Source organism: Streptopelia decaocto, assembly GCF_964273445.1.
Source record: "Streptopelia decaocto genome assembly, chromosome: 6".
Taxonomy (NCBI): Eukaryota; Metazoa; Chordata; class Aves; order Columbiformes; family Columbidae; genus Streptopelia; species Streptopelia decaocto.
Genome location: NC_138660.1, coordinates 60485939 through 60507643, shown reverse-complemented (window position 1 = coordinate 60507643; position 21705 = coordinate 60485939). Strand labels below are relative to the sequence as shown.

The following is a 21705-nucleotide window of genomic DNA, read 5'->3' as shown; positions in this document are numbered from 1 at the left end:
CAGTCTCACTGCAGCTGTATACACGTAATCCCAGATTTTGCTGTACCAAACATACTCAACACAGGAGAACACTGCACAAAAGCATGGCACACCTTACATCTGATCTCTTTTTATTATCCTCCCTTTAGGAAGTTGCACCTTCGTGTCCAGCACATGAAGAAAGTTTTACTTCTTACAGTATATTTATAAAAAGAAGCATGAATACAAGTCAACTCAATACTGTTTCAATATTATTGTACAAGTTTTAGTTGCATCTATATTTAAGTTTACTGAAAGAATGAAGCACATACCACAAAGCAAAAGAAAAAGCTAATTTTTGCTACTTGAGTTGCAGTGAGTTTTCCTACAGTTTTTAATATTGATTCCTGCTCCTTAACTGTTGGATATGACATGCGAGATAACTTTGCTTCCAATGCATGGCTCGATGGGAGCTGGCGAATCTCCATAATATTACTGAACCTTACACGAGGCTTTTTGGGAGCTTAAGAAGAAAAAAAAAAAAAAGCTGCATTAAACTTTTCAAGTCAACACAATATGCAAATAAAACCACAATGTTCTCATATAGCATTGATTAAATATTTCACAAATAACAGGTTTTTATCCAAATAGAAGACATGCCATTATTTTTATTTATTAAACTAGTATTTTGCCATTTGATAGACAAAGCACAATTACTGTTTTCAATCAGTACAGTTGCCCACCCACAAAAACCTCACTGAAAAGCACCATCCCTCCTCCCTGTCAAAAAATCCGCACAAGATAACAAATTTTTAGGTAGGAAATATTTTGTATTGATAAATATTACATATAAGATTTTCTTTAATTGTTTAATAATCGAACAGCCAAAAACCGCACACAACTATTCCTAGCTGCAAGGACAGCATTTCATTCAGATAAGAGTGTACAATAGACCTCCAAGCTTAGCAAGGTTCATAAGGTCACTTGCTACTTGAAATCCACCCTCTAACTAATCTTGCAAACCAGGATCAGATTTTATTTATAAGGGTATTGTTAAGTACAACTAGTTTCCTATGTAAGGAAAACATCACATGCTACATGTAAATATCAGCCTAATTCAACATGAAACAATACCTGATTTCCTAAAAAAAAGTAAAGGAAAAAGCTACAGCTCAGCCAACCCTGCAGTGACTGGTGCATGTTATCACAGGACAGCAGAGCCTACCAAAGTGGTTCTTAGCAGGTGTCATCTAGAAATGAACAGAAAGACTTCCCCTTCTATAAGCAGGGACTCTTTTGCTGAGGATCAGGTAATTGGATTCTTTGACAGCCAACTTTTTGGTAATTGTCTGGGACAATGAGGCCCATTTCAGCGACTATCACAAGATAGTGAGGCTTAAATAAAATCAGAATGCACATAGACTGTTAAAAATTCTTACTTTGACTGCTTTGCTCCTGCTCTAAAAAGGACAATAGCTTGTTTTTCCAGAGGCTGACTCACTGCTGCTGGTCATACAAGCCCAGAAGGAAAGAATCACAAGTACTGAACCCAGTTGGTCCCTTGAGATAAACATAGGCTGGATCTGTAGTGACCAAGAAAGGTAAACTGAACGATAGGCCTATGTTTTCTCTACCTGAAAGTAAATACATGAGACTGCAATTCATGCAATAAGAGATTTAAGGAAGAAAGAAAAAGGGAAAAAGAGAAAAGAAAAGAAAGAATGGCAAGTCCTGCAACATGACAACAGTTATACCAACAAAGAGGAAAGTAATTCATTCAGCAAAGAACTAGTATTTCAGCATTCCAAAAGTCTTTACTCACTTTTCTCTGCATCACTATTATTACTGCCATTTTTTTCAGCTGGCAAATCATGAAACTTTACAGGAACATATAAAGGTTCACTCTGAAATGAATCAGTAGAAGTAAAAATACAGTTAAGCAGGATATTTAAATTATAAGCAGGAGAATGAATGTAGTGAATTAGAAAACTAAATAAAGCTTAATGAATGTTAAGAGAATCAAATTTAACTCAAAGTCACAGACATCTAATTAGATCTATAGCTTTTGTCCAAATGTTAAACTAGAAACATAATATACAGAATACATATACAAAAATTAATACACTCATTTTTCTCCCATGACCCTAAAAGCTAACGAACCAGAACTTAAAGTAAATAAACTTTGGGAAAGAAACTCCTATATGTGTGTGTGTGTATATATATCTATATATATATATGATCAATATGTAAAGGTTTCCTTTGTACAACATAACTATTTCTTTCACAAACTACTACAGAAACATTCAAGTGTTTTATTGAGCTGAAAACCTGTATTTCTCATAATAAACAATGACAATATTTGCAGCACTTATTAGTAACATACACATTAACAGTCCCCTTTGCTAAAAACTATTACATTTAAGACAACTATATTTTAAGAACTGTAAGTCAGGATAATGGTGTCATGCCACTGTAAAGCATTGACCTTCACAAATTCAGGCACTTACCAGAGAACTGTTTACAGTGTTATCTGTTGTACAAGCAGCAAAATAACCTTCAGCATCTGCAAACTAATTACAGAACCTTACATGTAATAATCTTGCAAAGTAAAGTTATAAAGAACAGATTTTTTTTGAGAAGAAGCTTTTTAATGCCTTTCTCTACAGTTCTCTCTCTCTCCCTCCAGCCCTCCTCCCCGATAAACGAGAGGGTTTACAAGTTCAGTAAATAATTTCAGTAATTCCTTGTACCTCTTGGAGAACCCCATTGAATTCAATTACCCAGGTATCAACACAGGATCAGGCTGTTAGAAAGCCAAAACCTGTAAAGTTCAGTCTTAGTGAGACACGCTTCACTACATTATTATGCATATATTAACAACAAGCCTCTTGTTTCTTCATTTTATTGAGGCGACGTTGCATAAAAACTTGGAACCCTGCTTTAGTTTTAACAAGACTTAAACTTGGATGAGTTTAAGTATCATTTTGCCTCTTCCTTTCTGCATCTTAACAAGCACTACTACCTACCTCTGTTCCCTGACCTGGTCTACCATGCTGGTACAAAAATCTATTAAACAAAGCCTGTAATGTTGAAAGGGGCTTAAAAGTGAGGTATAGGTGTTCACCTAAGTGATCATTATTTAAATAAAAATCTATAAAGGTATATATTTTTTTTTTCCAGATTAGTAAACACAAGACATTTTGGAGGGACTTGGGATAATTACACAGTTGAATATTTAACTAAACTCCTCAGGACAGGGAGCGGAGGGGAAGAGTGGTGTGCAAAAGAAATAAAAAGGTAATCTAACTGCACACTACAGTCCTGTCTCCGTAGTGTTCTTCAAAACACGCTAACATCAAAAATAATGGCTATATCCTACAAATGATTTTAAAAATTACTTTTTATAGGATTAGAAAGAAAGAACAAGGAGATTCCAGTAATGGCGCCATGAATGCCACACACAAAATGTGACAGATCGAGCGCTCTTCCTCATTGCTGTCCAGTTCATATAGGCTCATACATCTCCTTCTTTGCAATTATCTGCATTCTTTGCAGTGGGCAGAAGATTCAGATGGTCAATATAACCACTACAATTCACACTAAGAAACAGCCCATTATTCTACTCATCTGCTTAGATTCATAAAATTGGTCACTATAGTTGCTTTGTACAACTAATACAATGTACAACTTTAGTGTCATTACTTCCAATAAAGAATCTGTAAATTCCCTTTATTTTTCAATTATCTTATGAAGATCCTGAGCAGCAGCAAGTCTAACGTGCCATACTACGCACAGGCACCTGGTATTAAAGGCTGGTCTAGCAAAAATTATTTCAAGGTATCAGCCGACTCTAAATAGTCTATGTGTTTAACACTATATTTTTTAAAAAACCCAGAACAGTTAGGTGTTTCTGTTGTTGTTTGTTCTGGGTTTTTTTTGTTTGTGTGGCGTTTTTTTGTGGTGTTCTTTTTTTAATAATAAAAATCATTTGTCTTAATGTGATATAATACTTCAATTTAAGTATGTTACACCTACAACTGTCGCTATCACTGAAGCCTAATATATTGAGAAGAATTGAAGTCAGTTCCTTTCATACAAGCTATTTTCTATAAAGACATGTTGACTAACAGCATGTGCTTGGACCACATTTTCTGTTAGTTTAATGCAAGGCTAATATCAGGCCAAATGCCTGACTGCTTCCTGAGTCCTGCTGTTCAGCATCCTGAAACACTGGCACAGAACAAGCACTCTTCCCAGCATCTCTTCATTTCCTTGGAAAAAAGCATGTATTTCTGTCATATGACAATAATTTTACACTCTAGCACAAATTACACCTAGTTCCAGAATGTGCATCAGAAGGTTACTCGTGCACAAAGGCTATGAAAATACAGTATTAACAACAGCAAAAATGTAATTCTACCACCTTTCCTAAATATCACTTCTAAAACCTCAAAATTTCTTAGCCAACAGTTCATAGTTCTGCCAGAGACAAAAAGGGTCAGTGATAAAAATCAACTACAAAGTTCAAATACTGATTCCATTGATTCCAGGTGCTGCAGAAGCAAAAGAGAACCAACATCAATGAGGCATGTAAGGTTGTCTTAAAAAGAATCATCCTCTGCAACTGTTCAAGATAAACTACCAGGCCAGAAGAGACAACGGTCTGGCCCAGTAGAGCATTTCTTATGATTCCTGACATATTTCATATTGCTTTTTCCTTTGTTTTCTTCCTCTCACAGGACTACTAGAATTGCTATGATTCAGTTTATAACTGCTTTTCTGAAAGCACTATTTCACAAATACGTAAACTTTGCTTTTCTCTAGTCCTACTTTAAGGGGTTTCTTTTGCACACACTTCAACAAATATAGAACCATTTTCAGAGTTAAAATACTTACAAAAGCTGCATGCCTTCCACGAAACCCACGAGTACATTGTTGCCTCCATGGTTTCCAAACAATAAATCCCAAGAGGTATAGAACAAACATGGACGTTTTTGCAAATGTACTGAAAAAAGGTTTGTTGTACTTTGTAAAAACATACTGTGGAAAGAAAATAATTGCAGTATCCAAAATTACCAATTAGGTGAGAATTCAGAAAATGAATGAACAGGTTTAAGCATATATTGTCCAAAACAGTCTGGTTCCCAAAATGACAGTGCTACAAGTAGTGGCATATATGACTAAAGACACAAGTGGCTGTATCTATTGTGGAGGTACCCTCTCCCAGGCTATCTGAAATGCCAACAAGAAGGCACTGAGACATTCTATAAGATAAAACGCTACTTTTTAGTTGTATCTAACCACGCACCATACTGATATGCCACTGAACTCAAACAGGACTGAAAATACATTTGCATACAGATATTTTCTAAATTAAAGACCACTTTTATAAGCAATAGCATAGTAATCACAAGTTAGAAAAGATTACTTTGATTAAGTAACATTTCAGTATCAATAGTGATTCCAGCAGCTCATTTGAAATAAATATTTTATTATATAATAGCGTGTTAAGCAAACATATTTGTATGCTTAGTTTCAAAAATTTTATGGAACATAACAACTTAAATGACAGTTCAGAAACCTTGATTTGACAAGAATTTATTGAAAACTCAATTTCCACTGCTCAAGCTCCTTTTTGAGTCCTAAAACATGAAGTAAACACCAGATAAATTTCAAGATGGTGAATATACCAACTAGACCACAACAAACTTTTCTGCAATTACAGGGCTTAAACTCCACAACCCAAGTCCTTTGGTCCTAGATGTTCTCAACTACAATCTACCACACCACTTAGCCTGTGACAGCTCATTTACTACTTGTTGGGAAACATATGGGCATTAATTTAATCAACACAGCAATAAAAAAAATTAACTCCCTAATTACAGTACATAGTTATGAGCTTATGTTGTGTAATTTTAAAGTTATCACTAACACCTCCTGTCTTGAAAGCAACAGTCACTGTGTTGAGCTTGTTTGTAACTTTCAGTGGATACAGGTTAGTTCACTAAACCAAGGGATATTGTCTTCATACCAAAAAGGCTGAGTGACCACGTTTCTGCTGCATCTTTCTCTGAAACAGGCTTTTATTTTCCTTTTAAGATGCGTGGAACAATACTTACAGAAGTGAGTTCTGAAGAGGCAACCCATATCACATCAACAAGGAGAAGAATGACAATTCCTAGAGCCATTCGCCTACGCTGAGTGGATGAACTGCTCTGGGAGCTCATTCGGTTCATGATAAACACCCACACCATTTGTAACCTGTTCAAGATGGATAAAGGAATAAACAAGGCACACATAACACCAGTGCGGGCAAGCGTTTCACATATATATGAAATGGAACACATACTTATGTTCGTTAAAAAGCAGATCTTTGACAGATCTGGCATAAGATTTTCAAAGATATTAGGAGCAATCTCAACTTTTCAAGAGTTTATCAACTGTTCTACCACTGAAGTAAGCAAAAGTAGGTAAAAAATAGAACGCCTTGTTGGAAATTCTATGCTATTGTGCAGAATTTGAAACCCTATGTTTTGGTAAATTCAGATACTCTAAGCTGACAGTAGAAATTAGTTTGAGATGGTGTGCCAAATACAATTCTACCAAAAGTAGTCAGAATTATGTTTAAACTTACGCATTCAACAAAAATTTCTGAAGACAGCAACACATTTGAGTAAATTATGATCCCTCAAATTATAAAGCAATTCAAAGAAAAAAATTAATTGTAAACTTTCAAAATTAGATTGCACATGCATTTGAGCACAAAAAAAATTATATATCTATTTAGTAAGTTATGAAATACAGGCATGCACCAGCTCTAGTGAAAACCTATCGAACTGAGAGCAAGCATACAATATATGAAACAGAAAGCTTTGCCTATTAAAAACAAACAAAACACCAACACCCTAATGGTTTTGACTGTGTCCTGGTACATTACACATAAGAATAATCAATTTAGAACAGTTTATATTCTGAGAAATCAAAACTACAGCAGTAAACTATCTTTAATCTTGTCATCTAGTAAAAAGTCATGCAGACTTGCCAGTAATTCCAACATAAACAAGTCTAGATTTTGACACACACAAACCTATTTTCTTTTTCCTATGCACACCTCACAGCTCCCAGAAAACTTTGTTCAACGTAGTAAGAGAAAGGTGTCAATTTAAGCAATTATCAGAAGAGCACAACTCAGTTTAAATGCTTATAGCCAACTGCTTTAACACACTGAAAGAGTACACCACTCCAGAGAAAATTCTGAAGATATGGCTTGAGCTGCAAAAATACATAGTAGGAAGACTATTTGCAGTTAAAACATTAAAATTTCTGGAGGAGATGAGCACTACAGCAGTGTGTTAATAGATTATGACCAACCTTCAATCCTTTTCCTTCAGTAGGCTGAGCACTTCTCCTTTATTCAACAGAGTAAACACAAGAGAACAGAACAGATATTGTTTGGGTACGCAGTACGTCACGACTTTAGCGGGCTTGACTCTGCACAACATGCACTAAAAGTATGATCATTACTGAAAACACTGAAGTTATGTTAAGAGATCGCTAAAGCACTTTCCAAAAAATAAGAAAGGCAAGGCAAACAAGCTTTTAAAAATGTTGCTTGTTTTAACTCAAAAAAATTTCAAGACCCACCGGACCTACCCCAAACAAGCGCTAATCGTAAGCATACAAGACCTACACGTGTTCTTACAGCCACTAATGCTACTAGAGGGGGATTCAGATTAGTGATACAGCCTTACGACTGCCCATTGGAAGAGCTACATTTAGAAAAACCTTCAATTTTGTGATTAAATACCCTCAAACACAAGTGACAGAGACCAATATCTCATTTATTGGTCTACTTGTACTAGAATCTTTTACTCATGAACCTCAGTAAGATGTGTATATGGTAGCTCTATGGTTAATGTTAACTTATTTATGTATACATTTTGAGAAGCAATTTATTAAGAGTTAATCTGCTACAGATTACATAACATACCTTGCTATTTATAATCATTAACTCAAACCCTCACTATCTTTGAGACAACTCCTCAAGGAAATGAAATACAATTCACCCTTGTGGAACAGTTCCTAACTCTCCCAGTGCAAAGAGGCAATGTGCTTTGCTAATACAATTTGGCAAATTTAAAACATGCTTTGTTTTTTCCACAGGTGTCAACATGGAAACAATTGCTGTCTTTTTCATTATTTACAAATTATTCATGAAAGAGACAGTGCCACAGTGTCTTCAGTGAGGTAGATACACTTCTTTTTTCCAGACCAGCCTATTCCTCAGACTGATTTAAACACCTGGATATGTACAAGTGCATTTGATATCACTTACACTGTTTCCTGCCTCTGAGTCACAGGATCACAGAATGGTTGGGGTTGGAAGGGACCTCTGGACATCATCCAGTCCAACCCACCTGCTAAAGCAGGTTCACCAGAGCAGATCACACAGGAACGTGTCCAGGTGGGTTTGAATGTCTCCAGAGAAGGAGACTCCACAGCCTCCCTGGGCAGCCTGTTCCAGGCTCTGGCACCTCAAAGTAAAGAAGTTTCTCCTCATATTCAGATGGAATCTCCTGTGCTTCAGTCTGTGCCCATTGCCCCTCATCCTGTCGTTGGGCACCACTGAAAGGAGTCTGGTCCATCTTCTTGACACCCACCCTTGAGATATTTATAAACATTGATGAGATCCACTCTCAGCTTCTCTTCTCCAGGCTGAACAGCCCCAGCTCTCTCAGTCTTTCCTCATAAGAAAGATGCTCCAGAGCCCTCAGCATCTTTGCAGCTCTCCGCTGGAGTCATGCCTCTCCTTTGCAATACAGTCTCTGCCATGTTCAAATCTTGACATTTGTTCCTCCATTTCTCTAAGGGCTTCTTTCCAAATAAAAATCAATAGGCAGAGCTCCTGAAGTATAATTATACCACTAGATCTATGCTGATTTATTCCATGTGTGGGCATCAGTTCTGGATAATTATTCTGCTTTTCTGATAAAACAGAGGGATTGACAAAAGAGAGCAGAAGTCTGCAAGTCGGGAGGGGCAAAAGTATGAGAGACAGCAAGAAATTGCAGCTTTTATTTGATGCAGAATAAAGAAGAAAACATTTGTTTTCAAAGAGAATAAATAGGGATATTATCTGAATTTGAATAAGATAATAGAAAGGTTTTCATGCCTGAAACCTTCTAAGAGTTTTTTCAGTTTTTATGAATTGGTCTAATAGATAGTACATATTACACTCTATAAACTTTGCCTTCATTTTATTATGACTAATAGCCTGCAAGCCATTATATTAAGTTATATTATGTATAGCCTACAAATTGCTCATACATTTATGTAATATGCAGCAAAAATGAAACCCGGGCATAAAAGAGTTTCAAAGGAGCTAAAAGGAAAAAAATCTCATTGTCAGGCTACAGCATAAGACATGAACAGTGGGAAGACCTATCAGAAATGGAAACCAGTCCAGCCTCCCACCAGTTATGTGCTGCAGGTAGGAGGGGCAGAGGGAGTTGAGACAGGAAGGAACGGCAGTAGCTGCATCCATTAGACCTCTCTACATCAGATGCTCCCATCCCGAGCTCTTCTCACCACAAACGGCTTCAAAGCACATAACACACATCCACTGTGTGCAGAGATCATGCACAGATATAGTGCACATTCTGTAGCTGCTTAATACTGTACTCAACTTAGCTACATCAGGCTTGCACAAATCCCTTGCTTTAAGATCCTTCAGCAGGAGGGAAATAAAGGATCACAGAATATCTAGTACTTCTTAGATAAGAGGTTACATATGAAGTTATTTAGAATATAAGTACACGTTGAACCATTTCTTTTCTACCTATGATAAGTACATTTCAGAATTCTAATTAACGAGCCCATACTTATGCCTTGAAGTTTTTTATATGGTACCGTAATAGCAGCTATTACTTTCTCATCTGATTACAAAGTGCCTGTTTAACATTTCGGTGTGCCTAATATAGCCCTTTGCATGCTTCTTTCACAACAAGGAAAAAACTTAACAAGAAAGGGTGACTACAAAGTCATCATGCAGCACAATGCAGCTTCAAGGAAGTAGTTGACTAAAAAATTACAAAGCAGCAATAATACTAAACCACTTATAATGTTCAGCAGAAAAACAGAATGCTATTGAAACATATATACTAAGTTTTCTGACAGAATTAAAACCTGTAAAAATTGACATAGAACGCAAAAATGATAGAAACTACCATTTTAAGAAGTTTTAGACAGACACATTACCCCATTTATTGACAAAGCACCAGCATTCATAAACTAATGAAATACAATTCCACACACTTCTTTACATTTGGCTTCTGTACATCAATGGCAACATGCTCTGTTAAAAATGAACACAGAAGGAACAACATTTACTTTTTTCATACGTACCTTCTACAATAACTGTCAAAAAACAAGCAAAAAATGATGACTAACAAACTTCACACATCACGTCAAAGTGAAGGTAGTCTCCTAAAAAGAATAAAAAAAGCAAACTTTGAAGAAGTGTGTGTGTATTTTATGCACTTACATTTGCAAAACAATTTGTAAAATTTCAAGTTCCAGATGAGTTTGCTGCATCTTAAGTCCAAAGTGTCAGGGACATACAGATAAAGAACCCTAAAAACTGGTCTACAGAAAAAATACTAGCAGGACAGCAAGAAAACAGGATCATTTACTATTTTTTATATTTCAAGGAACACTATCTCTTCCTTAATAATTGAATATAAGAAGTTCCCAAGAGAAAGAAGAACCTGATGATGTTATGTTTTAATTTTTTTAAACTATGTGGAAAAAGGGCCTATTTCTTAAGCGTACATTCCCAAGCAAAGAATTGAAACACTAGAATTAGGAAGGTAGCGGAACACCATATAGGCTCTTAGGCCTTACAGTAATCTAGAAAGATAAGACACCTCCATGTTATTTCTTGTGGAAGCCCGGTATCTCTCCTTCATTTGATACTATATTTAAAACAAACAAAGAAAAACTTACATAATACTTAAAAAAAAATTTTAAACTTATATCCTACAAAGACATTCAAGAAGATCCACTTTAAAATTGTTTTTTAGGGAAAGAAACATTATACATAAGGGACTTTGGAAAAAAAAAGTTACACTAGGCCACTAGAAATCCCATCTGATCTGGAACTATTTGCAAATTCAGATGTTGGCAAGTCTATGGTGCTCCAAGAGAAGGCAAAGCAAAACTGGAACTGACAACCAAGAATAATAAAGCCATAAAGTTTTATTGCTTTGAAGTGCTACAATTTTTTTCTTTTCTTATTCATGTGAACCCTTGCTAAGCTCTGTTTTAGGGATATCCTGTATCAGCAAGAATAAATCCTTCTATTAATGAGTCACAAATTAGTGCGCAAAACAGAGGTACCAGTAAGGTCAAAACTAAACGCTTACACTAAGTTTTGCTTTTGATTACCTATCAAGCATAGCTGAAAGTTTATAAACAGTGAATAGGAGGTAAAAGTCAAACGGATGCTTTTCATCTGTTGCAAATTAGATGAAGAGGTCAACTATAAATATGGACCACACAAGCCTATGATTCAGCCCCTACTGAACTCATCAAGATTTACACATCCCTTGGCACCCAGCAAGTTCAAGCCCTTTACCACGGATTCTATCAAATGACTGTGCCTGGTTAAAAAAAAAAAAAAAAAAGATTGAAGATGCAGATTTAGGACAGAGGCATGTGGTTATTCATCTTCTACATCACAAAGTCTATGCTCCCTGTAGATCCTGAACACCTATTCAATTCAGTGCCTTCACACACAAACAGTAGCTGCTGGTTATATTTTTCTTACACTACCAACCTACTGAGAGATTAAAATCAGTATCTCATATAACCAAGATTTAAACCAGAAGACTTTTATCCATACAAAGCTCCAAACAGTTTGTGCATGTCTAATTTATGCACCCAAAATAACTGCGTACTACAACAACAATAATAAACAGAAAGTAAAAAAGATGCTTAAAAATTCTTCCCTCCACGGAGACTAAAGCAAATATCACCAAGAGAAAGGTACTATTTGGCTACTTACTTTTGGCCCGTACTTAATCCATATTAGCTATACTCAAGTAACCAGGTGCAGAACTTACACCTACATTTGATTATTACGCAAGACATATATCTTACCCTCTATCAGCATGCATGATCTGCTGTGGGCTGTATTCCTGACTGGAGCTGATCACAGCACCCTGCTCAATGCTCATTTCCAGTAATTAACCCGTTTCAGGATAAGGATAAAAGTTTAGCATATTAATATAACATCCAGCACCTAAAATGAGAACTGTACAAAACACTTCCCTCTAAGAATGAGACTTTACCCTTACAAAACATTTAATTCATTAAGTGCAGAGAGTTATGATAAATTTAAGCCACCAGAAGACATAAGGGCTGAAACAGAAATGATGGTTTAAAAGAAAATACAATCTTCTACTTTATTAAATACAGTAGAAACTTCAGCACGTTTGCTTTTCATTTCCATTATTAGGAAATAAATATGCTTTCCACATTGTATAACTTTCAATATACCAGTTGAAATTTGACATTTGAAGGAATATTCATTTAAAAAGCACTTCTAATATAATTTTCAGGAAACAGCATGGAGATCTTTTTAATACTTTATTTACCATTTTAACAGTGTTAGAGTTGCTGCTGTCATCTTGCAGAACCATTTTTCAGCCAGTTACATGAAGATCTTCTGAAAAAAAAAAAAAACAACAAAACACAAAAAAGTATCCTAAATTTTCCTTGTCATGACATTGTATTTCTTTTCTATAATGTTACAGTATCCTGGGTCACTTACGCTGAATCACCATTTCAATTTACGATACACAAAAAATGATTAAAATGTTCTCATTAGGTAGTCAACAATGTATGTTCATGTAGCTGATTACACCAAAGCCAACAGGATCCACAACCTGTCCAACTCTACTGTTCTGAACACGCGGTCAGTCACTTATGTCTAACTCCACCATCGATACCTAATGTGCAGTCTTATTTCTATAGCACTAAATGTGTCTTTGCACAGACTATAACTTTTTTTCATGTTAAAATTTCCATCCCAAAAGAAAATAATATGAAGTTCACAAAACATGAAATAGCTTTTATGGTATTGACAATTAGAGAAGACAAAATTATAAGTAGAAGAACAGCCAAATAATTGCAAAACAGTAGTATTGCTTCCAGCTGTTCTATGAAGAAAACATATTCCCCCCTCCCAAAAACAAAAGAGTATGTAATAACAAGAGTGTCAGAACAGCAGCTCAGTCACCATGGTGCAAGTCAACTTGAAATTCTTCCTTGTATTTACTCAAGATTATTTCATAAGCAATTTCAAAAGAGAACATACCAAGATAAGGTTTGCACACAGAATAAATGGGTTGAGTTTTTCCAGTTATACCAGCTGCTCCAATAATGAGAGATCTGGGATACAACTCCCCCTTTAACATGTACTGTTATCAGGTGATTATCATTTCATATTCAATTACTTTCGAGATAAAATAAACAGAGACGCTGCTTTGACTCTAACCAGAAAAAAAAAAAAAAGCTGATAGTAAACTGATATACATTTTACACCTACCCTTCTAAATCTATAAATGTGCATTAAAGCAACATTAATTTAACTCGACTCTGACCTCCACTCATAGGATGAGAGCAAAAGCAAGAATCTTCAGAAGAGAAGGAAAGGTGAGCCTTATGCAACATGACAATTATACAGCCCTGTAATCTTTACTCAAGAAAAGTTTCCTGTAGAATCTGTATAATACAGTGAAGCAAACGACCCCTGCAAAAAAGAACCCAAAGACAACATTTTCATACCAGTACTCAGTACTGCCAGTAGAGATCACCATTCCTAGCTTAATAAAAAGCTATACAAGACTTAAGCGTGCACAGAAAACCCATTAATTTTAATGCCAAAATTAGATAATTTAGCTTAACATAAAAAGAGGGGTTTTTGGGGAATCTGGCAGTGCACAATGTAACAGTCATACTATCAAGGCACAGTTGGATCTTGGTATCTATGGAATTAAAAAAAACACTTGTAGAAGTTTCCTATTCAGCACTCAAGACTCATGACATTTCCAAACAAATTTTCTTATATAGCAATAATAACACAGAACATTTATCTCTTGCATACTCCAGAGTCCTTACCAGCTACCAGAGTATCTAACCACATACTTCTGAGGTTCATTCATACAGCACACCAGCATGACTACGACCCAGCTGGACATGAACATCTATGACCACATCGAGTCAGTTTCGGGTTAGCAGAGTGAAAATTGACACTGCCCTCCTTCTCACCGTCTTCCAGTAACACTAGATAAAAAAATCTTTGCCATCAGTGGCTACACATTTAGTATTAGCCAAGAATTACAAGTGACACCCATTTCACACGCTACCCATCTAATCTTGTCTGGTGCGAGATCTAAACATATCACGCTTTGTCACATGATAAACAGGCACAGATAAGAACAAGCACAGCAGCTTCAGAAGTGCACGTCAGTCCTGCCTCTGAAAGCTGAGCCTTCCAGGCATGCTGCAAACGGCAAAATGACCGCAGTCAGAACCGGCTTTCAGAGTGAACGGGGTCTCCTCCTTCCTTCCTGCCGACAGATATCTTTGGGGAAGAGTAGCAGGAAATGGGTAAATCTCCTTAACACACTCAGAAAAAGGGGATGCCCGAGGAGAAATAAATACGGCTCAAGCCCTGAGGATCACAGAGAAAGAAGAATGAGGATCCGTCCTGCACTCACACGTCAAACAGACACTGGAGACCGCAGGGGGAGAGACACGCAGCCCACGCAGGGGAAGCACCAGCCCCCTCGCACCTCAGGCGGGGCGGGACACAGGGCTCGTTACCTGCCCGGAAAGAGAACCGTGCACACATCCCCTCCTCCCCGGGCAGGTCGGGCACCCCCGGCCGGCTGAGGCGCTTTCACCCCGCGGGACGGGGCCGAGGCCCCACAGGCCACGGGGAGGGGGCGGCACACGCTGCCTCCACCCCCGCTGGACGCCGGCGCCGGCCGGCTGGAGCCGGGTCACGCACACGGGCGTCCCGCGGCGGCGCCCCCAGCCCGGACAGGCGCGACCCGTCCACCCACGAGCGACGTGACGGGGCAAAGTTCCCCTCCCGAGGCAGGGCCCGGTCTCGCCCCCTCAGCCCCACGAGCCGGGGACTGGGAGGGCGAGGCCTCTCGCCCGCGACACCGCCGGCGGCGGCTGACAGAGGCGGCGGGGCTGGGGGAGCAGCACCGCAGAACTCGCGGCCCGCCTCCCGCCGCTGCCCCGTCTCCGCGACGGCGGCGATACCTGAGGCCGCGCAGGGGCCATCGGCTCCGTCCGGCGGCAGCACCGCCCGCTTCCTTCCCCTCCCTCCCGCCCGCCTCCAAGATGGTGGGTGCACCGAGAATCCATCCCCGAGGCCGCGAGCGAGAGCTGGCCCCGCCCCGCCCGCAGCGCGGCCCCATCGAGCCGCTCGGCCAGCCGCTCGCCGCCCCTGCTGGTCACCACCGTCCCCCCGCGGGTGTTCCCGCTCCGCGGCCCGGGCAGCGCCCCGCGGGTCTTCCGAGGCTGCTGCCCGCCCCATCCCGGCCGGCTCAGGGGTGGAGCCACAAGGTTTCGGCGCCTAAAGGCCTCAGGTGCCGGTGCCCGCGCTGCCCCGCAGCGGCCGCCGGCTCCTCGGGAACGGGCGGCAGCCGGAGCGGCGGGACGCAGCTTCACGTTGGCTCTGCCTGGAGAACGCTCAGCGTCCCGCCAGGCCGGGGCCGGGCTCCGCAGGGCAGGCTGCGCGGGGAGCGGTGCCGAGGGCCGCCGGGGGCAGCCGCCCTGTCTGTGCCGCCCGCATCGACCGTCTGCAGCGAGAACGGGTAGAATAACTGATCGAGGAGACCTTCCTCGGGTAGGCGAGCCGTCCCCGAGCATTTATGCAGCCTCTTCCACAGATAAACAGGTCACAAAAGAAAGGAACTAAAAGATGGAGGAACAGAGAAGGCAGAGAGCACGAACTGCAGAACTAGAGATGGAGAAGTGGGATGGAGCTTGAAACCAGCCTGGCAAAAAGAAGGAAGAAAGAAAAACCAAAGCGAGCAAGACCCTTGAGAAATGTTCTAAAATACAGTGAGATGATGGAATCTTTGGTAGTTACTGCAGTCTTTACACTCTGCAATATAAAATCTCTCAGGACCGGGAAGCAGTGAAAACTAATTGAATCCTCAAAATAGATATCTGCTTCGTTATCAACACACTTTTAATAGCATAAAAGAAATTGTATAGACATTAGCTACATTAAAGCACAGTTGCCTTATGTTTAATTTTGAGATGCTTAAGTTATTGACTACGCAAGCTGTAAAAGGAAACATTAGGCAGGCCTTATATCTCCCCAAAACAGTGATTAACATAAACTAGCATAGACTTAAATGAAATTGCAAAATCAGGTTCTGGTCTTGTTTGTGTTGGTTTTTAGTCCCTATTACCTGCTTGTAGTCAGTGTTGATTAGTATTTAAGAACTGAGCTCATGATACTGACCTAAGATAACCAGTGGGGTATGTAATGTGTTGCAGATCATTCAGTATTCACTTGCTAATATAAATGCATAATTTTGCAAAACTCAACTATTAGATATTTTGGGAATTTTTCAGTAAAAACTGCTAGGAAATAATAGTAAGCGATGTATACAGATAAGTGGAGAGGTAAACGATATTTAATTGCAATTAGGTGATACATGTGATATAGCTGTGAAATTAATTTTAAGTGCTATTCACACAAACTGTTGAAATAAGATATTTCTTAGACAAAACTGTAAAAAAAAAGCAGTCCTCTTGAAATGGTGCTTTCTGTGGAATTTGGATGAGCTGAAAGTTATATAGAAAAATGTGTATGCATCTCACAGCATCTAACTTTCTTAGGTCTTGCACATCTTTAGTCCAAGTGTTTATACTGAGACTCAGTAAACTTACATGACTTATCCAAGGTCAGTTAGTTAATAAGCGGTGAAACCTGAGAAGACAACCACAGTTATGACTACAGTACTCTGACAAACTACACATAATACATTTTTATAGCTAATAGTGCTTTTACTAAATAATACCTTGAAAATTATTATGCATAAATGATGTTAAAATGGAGTGAATGTTTTATATTAAAAAAAAAAAGCAAAGCTGCACGTGTTCTTGTGAACAGGGAGGATAAATAAGGCAACAGGGAAGGTGCAGATTCTCAGCCTCTTTGTCTTAGCTGATCATGCAGTGATCAAAAAGCTCTGGGAAAGGGGAATTCACCTTTGAGAGTGAGCATTATAAACCTCAGCTTGGTTTGCTGGCCCTGGCAAGTGCTGTCCCACAGTGAGTGGCAGTAGTTGGTGGCAGAGATGGTAAAATATCTGAAGATGCATAAATGTTATATATTATTTTTTTTTCCTTCAGTCTCCTTTGACAATAGAAAGCATATGAAATGTCAGCTGTGAATTAAAAACATCTTTCTGAGCATTATGTCTTCTGTGTGAGTTTTCTTCTTTATTTTTTATGAGGCTATGCAGTTTGCATCTCAGTGTGGTCCCACAGCTAAATCCAACTTGTTAATGTTTTGATTTAAAACATTTTGACTGAGGCAGGCAAACAGGAGAGAACTGCAGTTCTTAGGGTGGAGTGCCAAGCTTCTCTTCATCACAGGATGAGGCACTTACGCTGTGGTTCCTGAAGCATTTGAAGAAAAATGGGTCAACATTGTCAGAAGCCCAGAAGTTTGTACTTTTTACACTTAGAAATATCACAGGACTCCTGTATTTTTAGCTCTTTACTAAGCAGTTTGCTTCCTATTGTAAAAGTTCACATGATGATCTTGTGTCTTCTTGGAAAGAAACTATTGTAAGAATGATTTATTTTCCTCTTTTTTTTTTTTTTTTTTTTACAGTTCCTCTTTTAGGAATTGGGTTATGAGTAGTCTAATGTAATAAAGCTAATATATATTGCAGATACACACATAGTGCATATTTATTTTTCTTGCTGTGAATATTTTAGTTACGTAAATAGCACTTCTATAGGCAAAACAAAATTATATCTACTTTCCAGCAGCACTGTAATATTTTCATAAGAGAAAACATCCTCAATGTTTTTTTACAGACCAGCTAAATTGCACTTACAAAGAAAATGAGAATGTAGTTTCTGCTCATGTATGTTCTACTTATGAGAACATAAGAACTGATTTGTATGTAATAGATCAGATCTCATTAAGGAAACTTAATACTCTCTAGGTCTCAGATCATTATGAAGGAATTGAATCTACTTATTTTAGAGACATATTTCCTTCAGAGGGGTTTGGATCAGATCTTTGGTGAACAAGATGTTAATGTTCCTGAAGAAGACAAAGAAACAGAAGAAACTGTATTAAAATTTAATCTGACAAAGTCAGTTTTTATCGATTTCTGTTGTTATGGGAAGGATGGAATCTAAGTGCCAAGGACCAGACTGGGCTTAAGATGCACAACAACAGAGTTTTCCCTGTTTTGTTGGCTTAGACCCAAAGTCCAGCTAGCTAAGAATTGTCTCTCCACTACACCTGGTAATGGATGCCTGGGAAAAGGGAATTGGGAACAAGACACTTATAGAGTAGTTGTTTCCATGGCACAGCCATGCAGTTTTTAGAAATAAGTGGTTTACAGCATCCTTATCTGGAAGTCTGTAACTCAGCCAGTATATTTAATAGCTCTCAATGGACCTATGAACTTGGCTAATCCCTTCTTTGAACCCAGTTATACTGTAGAACATTAGCTATTAAGGATTTATTTAAGTAGAGTCTTGCGGCATGAAAGAAAAATGTTTTGTTTTGCTTGGTTTTAGCCCACTGGTTAATAATGTCACGTAACTTGTAGTAGTTGTGCCAGTTCACCTTCTTAGCACCATTTGAGTTGGAATGTGTCTTGTAGTTGTCCTCAGCTGCCCTTGAAATGCCTTCATTGCCTTCCCCTGTTCCCAATGCAATTCTTGAGATGCTGAAATGAAAACATCAAAATTTGCATATTAGTTAGACTGTGATAGTTACAATTTCCATTTTGTTCTTATTCCTTTTTTGTGTGTTTACTAACATTTTGTATTTTTTGACCCTTGCTGAGCTGTTACATGGCTGTTTCTTTAACTTTTACCTCATGACAAGGCTCTAAGAAATTCTAGTTCTTAAAACTGTATTATTTTGAAAAAAAAAATTGCTGATTACTATGAAAACTACCAGTACTTACAGGAAAACTGTTACACTGCAAATGTATTAGAAGCAAAAACCACAAATATTTTTGCAATGTAGCTTTTAATCAACCATTACTTTTAATAGCCGCAGAAAATGAGCTAGAATAGAGAGCTTTTTCTGCTTCCCACTGAACATTACTTGCAACTATTAGCAGGTAATAAGATTACAGACTAGTAAAACAACTCGTTTGGGGGCCATGTCATCACTTGTTTCAGTCTCTTTACTTTGCTGATTTATAATAGTAAAGAGGAATCTGAATTGACAGCGGGATTTCCAAGACTTAAAATTACTAAATTGCTATCACTCAATTATTTTCAGTAGATGAACTGTGATCATAATTTGTTAAAAAAGGCAATTAAAAAAAAAAACATTTTGAAGCCTATCCAAGCAAAACAAAAAGTAAATGGAAAGTAAACCTTCAGAAGTGTTCTGCATTACAGAATTACCATGCCATTGAGAAAAATATGCAAGAGGGGACTGCAGGTGTAACCTTCACGCACATTGACAAGTAGAGAGTCATTTAAATACCACAGCTAGTAGAAATGCATGTGTGGGCATGGGTACTGCAGATACAATAAAACAAACAAAAAAACCCCAGCAACAACCAACCAACCAAAAAAAAACTGAGGCCTTAACAGAGAGTCAAATTTGATTTTTTGATTTTTACTTACAATGAATATTCCCATAAAAGCGACTTTCTAAAGGTCAAATAAGGCTGTTTCACCAGCACAGGGCTAAACAGTTGGAATTGCATGTAATCTGACCCTGTACGTTCAGGAGAACACAGAACAGATTTTGATATTTGTGCTTTTGCGCATTCCTGTATGAATAATCACAATGATTCATTGAGGCTCATTGCAACATAAGGTACCATTCAAAGTGAATTGCAGTATTGCCCAATATGGTAATAGTTAACTGATCCCTTGCTGGGCATGCATAAGATTAAAGATAAGTCAGGTATTCTCCTAAGAAGAGCCTAAAGCAAAGGAACAATTGTCCTATATTGATTCTTAAAGTATTAGCATGCGAGATGTACTGTGTACATATAGGTTTTATATATAGAGCATGCAAATGGATTAAACTGGAAGTTATTCTGCAGGAAAATACAGGAGGGAAGGTTTCTGGCTTTCACATGTTGGAATGTTAACAAGTACCTATGGTCCTTTCAATGCAGACTCTTAAACTGCACCAGAAACGAAAGTTTGTCAGATGAGAAATTGCAGTGACAGAGCTACTTATTTGGGGCTTTGCCAGTGCATTGTTTCAGGTCGTAAGGTTGCAATATATGTTGTCCTTAAAGGTCAAGTTGGTTGGCTTGTTAGGATGGCACATGGATTTAAAAAAACATGTACTGCTCCATATAGGTATTATAGTGCCCCTGTTCTTGCAGTAAGGACTAACACAATGCCTGTCATGTTTGTCTATAAGATTTTGCCCAAATTACATATTCGTTAGCATCATTTGCCACCGTGTTTGCTTTTAGTACAGTTTTTGAAAGCAGTAGAGTGAGTGAAACACTTCTGATACTAGACATGTGAAGACCATATTCTTACAAACTAACTGTTCTTCTTCAAATATGTTCATATAATCCTTACAGTGACTGACAGAGCACTGTAAAGTTGCAAATCAGCGTTTATACTTTTTGATGATCCACTAAGGTATTATTTCAAGATAATCTCCTGCTGTCTTTCAGCAGGACAAGCAAGAACCCCCAACTTTACAGCAATAAGTTAACAGTTTCCTTCTCTATATGTTACCAAACAGTCTGAATAAATCTAGTGTGGTGGTACCCAGCATTCAAAAATAGTGCTTTGAAATTTCTGCCATTTTTTATGCATGCAGCATTGTCACTAAAATAGGTTTACTTATTTGTTTATTAAAGAACACAGTAATTGTAAGCATTTCCACCGTTGACTAATTTGACTATTATTGTTAATTTTTTCTAAATAAATCATGCACCTTAACAAGAAACTTGGGCTCCACATATTTTGGGATCTTTGAAAAAGATACTGCACGAGCTGTTCATTGCTATCCCCCAACATTACTGGAGAGAGCGTTCCTTGTTCTGCTAGAGAGAACATTTCCTTATTCTGCTGAAAAGAAAGCAGCCAAATTATTTAACCCATCAAAGAGGATATTTTTAGTTATGTCTCATTTTATCTGGAGGCAATTAGGGAGTGCTTATTCATGCTTCTGCCAATTCAACTGTGGATGCTATAATATCCAGCTGACTGGAAAGACTGGTACCATTTTCAAGCAGCACTCTGCTGCATCCGGAGGACATTTGTCTATGCAAGTTCCAAATTCTCCTCCTAGTTCTCCTCTCCTCCTTGCGTTATCTTGAAACAAGTACAATAAGTAACATGGTACAATGACCAGAGTTGTGAGATAGTGGTCTTTAATATCTGATGTCTTCTAACAGCTAATCTGAGGAGTCAACTGAAAAGAATATATGTTTTTCCAAAGTCGCAAAACAAGAAAAA

At 38.2% G+C, this 21705-nt stretch overlaps 1 protein-coding gene across 7 annotated transcripts in view; it reads right to left on the bottom strand.

The window, feature by feature from the left end:
• The window catches only part of SLC35F5 (solute carrier family 35 member F5), a 32785-nt gene extending 17431 nt beyond the window's left edge, over positions 1 to 15354 (bottom strand). The window contains exons 1-9 of one of the 7 annotated variants that reach the window (XM_082057155.1): positions 15298 to 15346; positions 12615 to 12685; positions 10363 to 10443; positions 7330 to 7366; positions 6078 to 6219; positions 4855 to 4998; positions 2466 to 2528; positions 1781 to 1862; positions 291 to 481 (exon numbers count right to left, since the gene is read on the bottom strand). In XM_082057155.1, coding sequence (XP_081913281.1) covers positions 291 to 481; positions 1781 to 1862; positions 2466 to 2528; positions 4855 to 4998; positions 6078 to 6212 — 615 coding nt within the window. In that variant the 5' untranslated portion in view covers positions 6213 to 6219; positions 7330 to 7366; positions 10363 to 10443; positions 12615 to 12685; positions 15298 to 15346. Of the gene's footprint in view, positions 1 to 290; positions 482 to 1780; positions 1863 to 2465; positions 2529 to 4854; positions 4999 to 6077; positions 6220 to 7329; positions 7367 to 10362; positions 10444 to 12117; positions 12273 to 12614; positions 12686 to 14847; positions 14980 to 15297 lie in introns of those variants that run through there. The other 6 variants (XM_082057154.1, XM_082057152.1, XM_082057153.1 and 3 more) reach the window with 6 other exon arrangements.
• Between the last annotated feature and the right edge of the window lie 6351 nt (positions 15355 to 21705).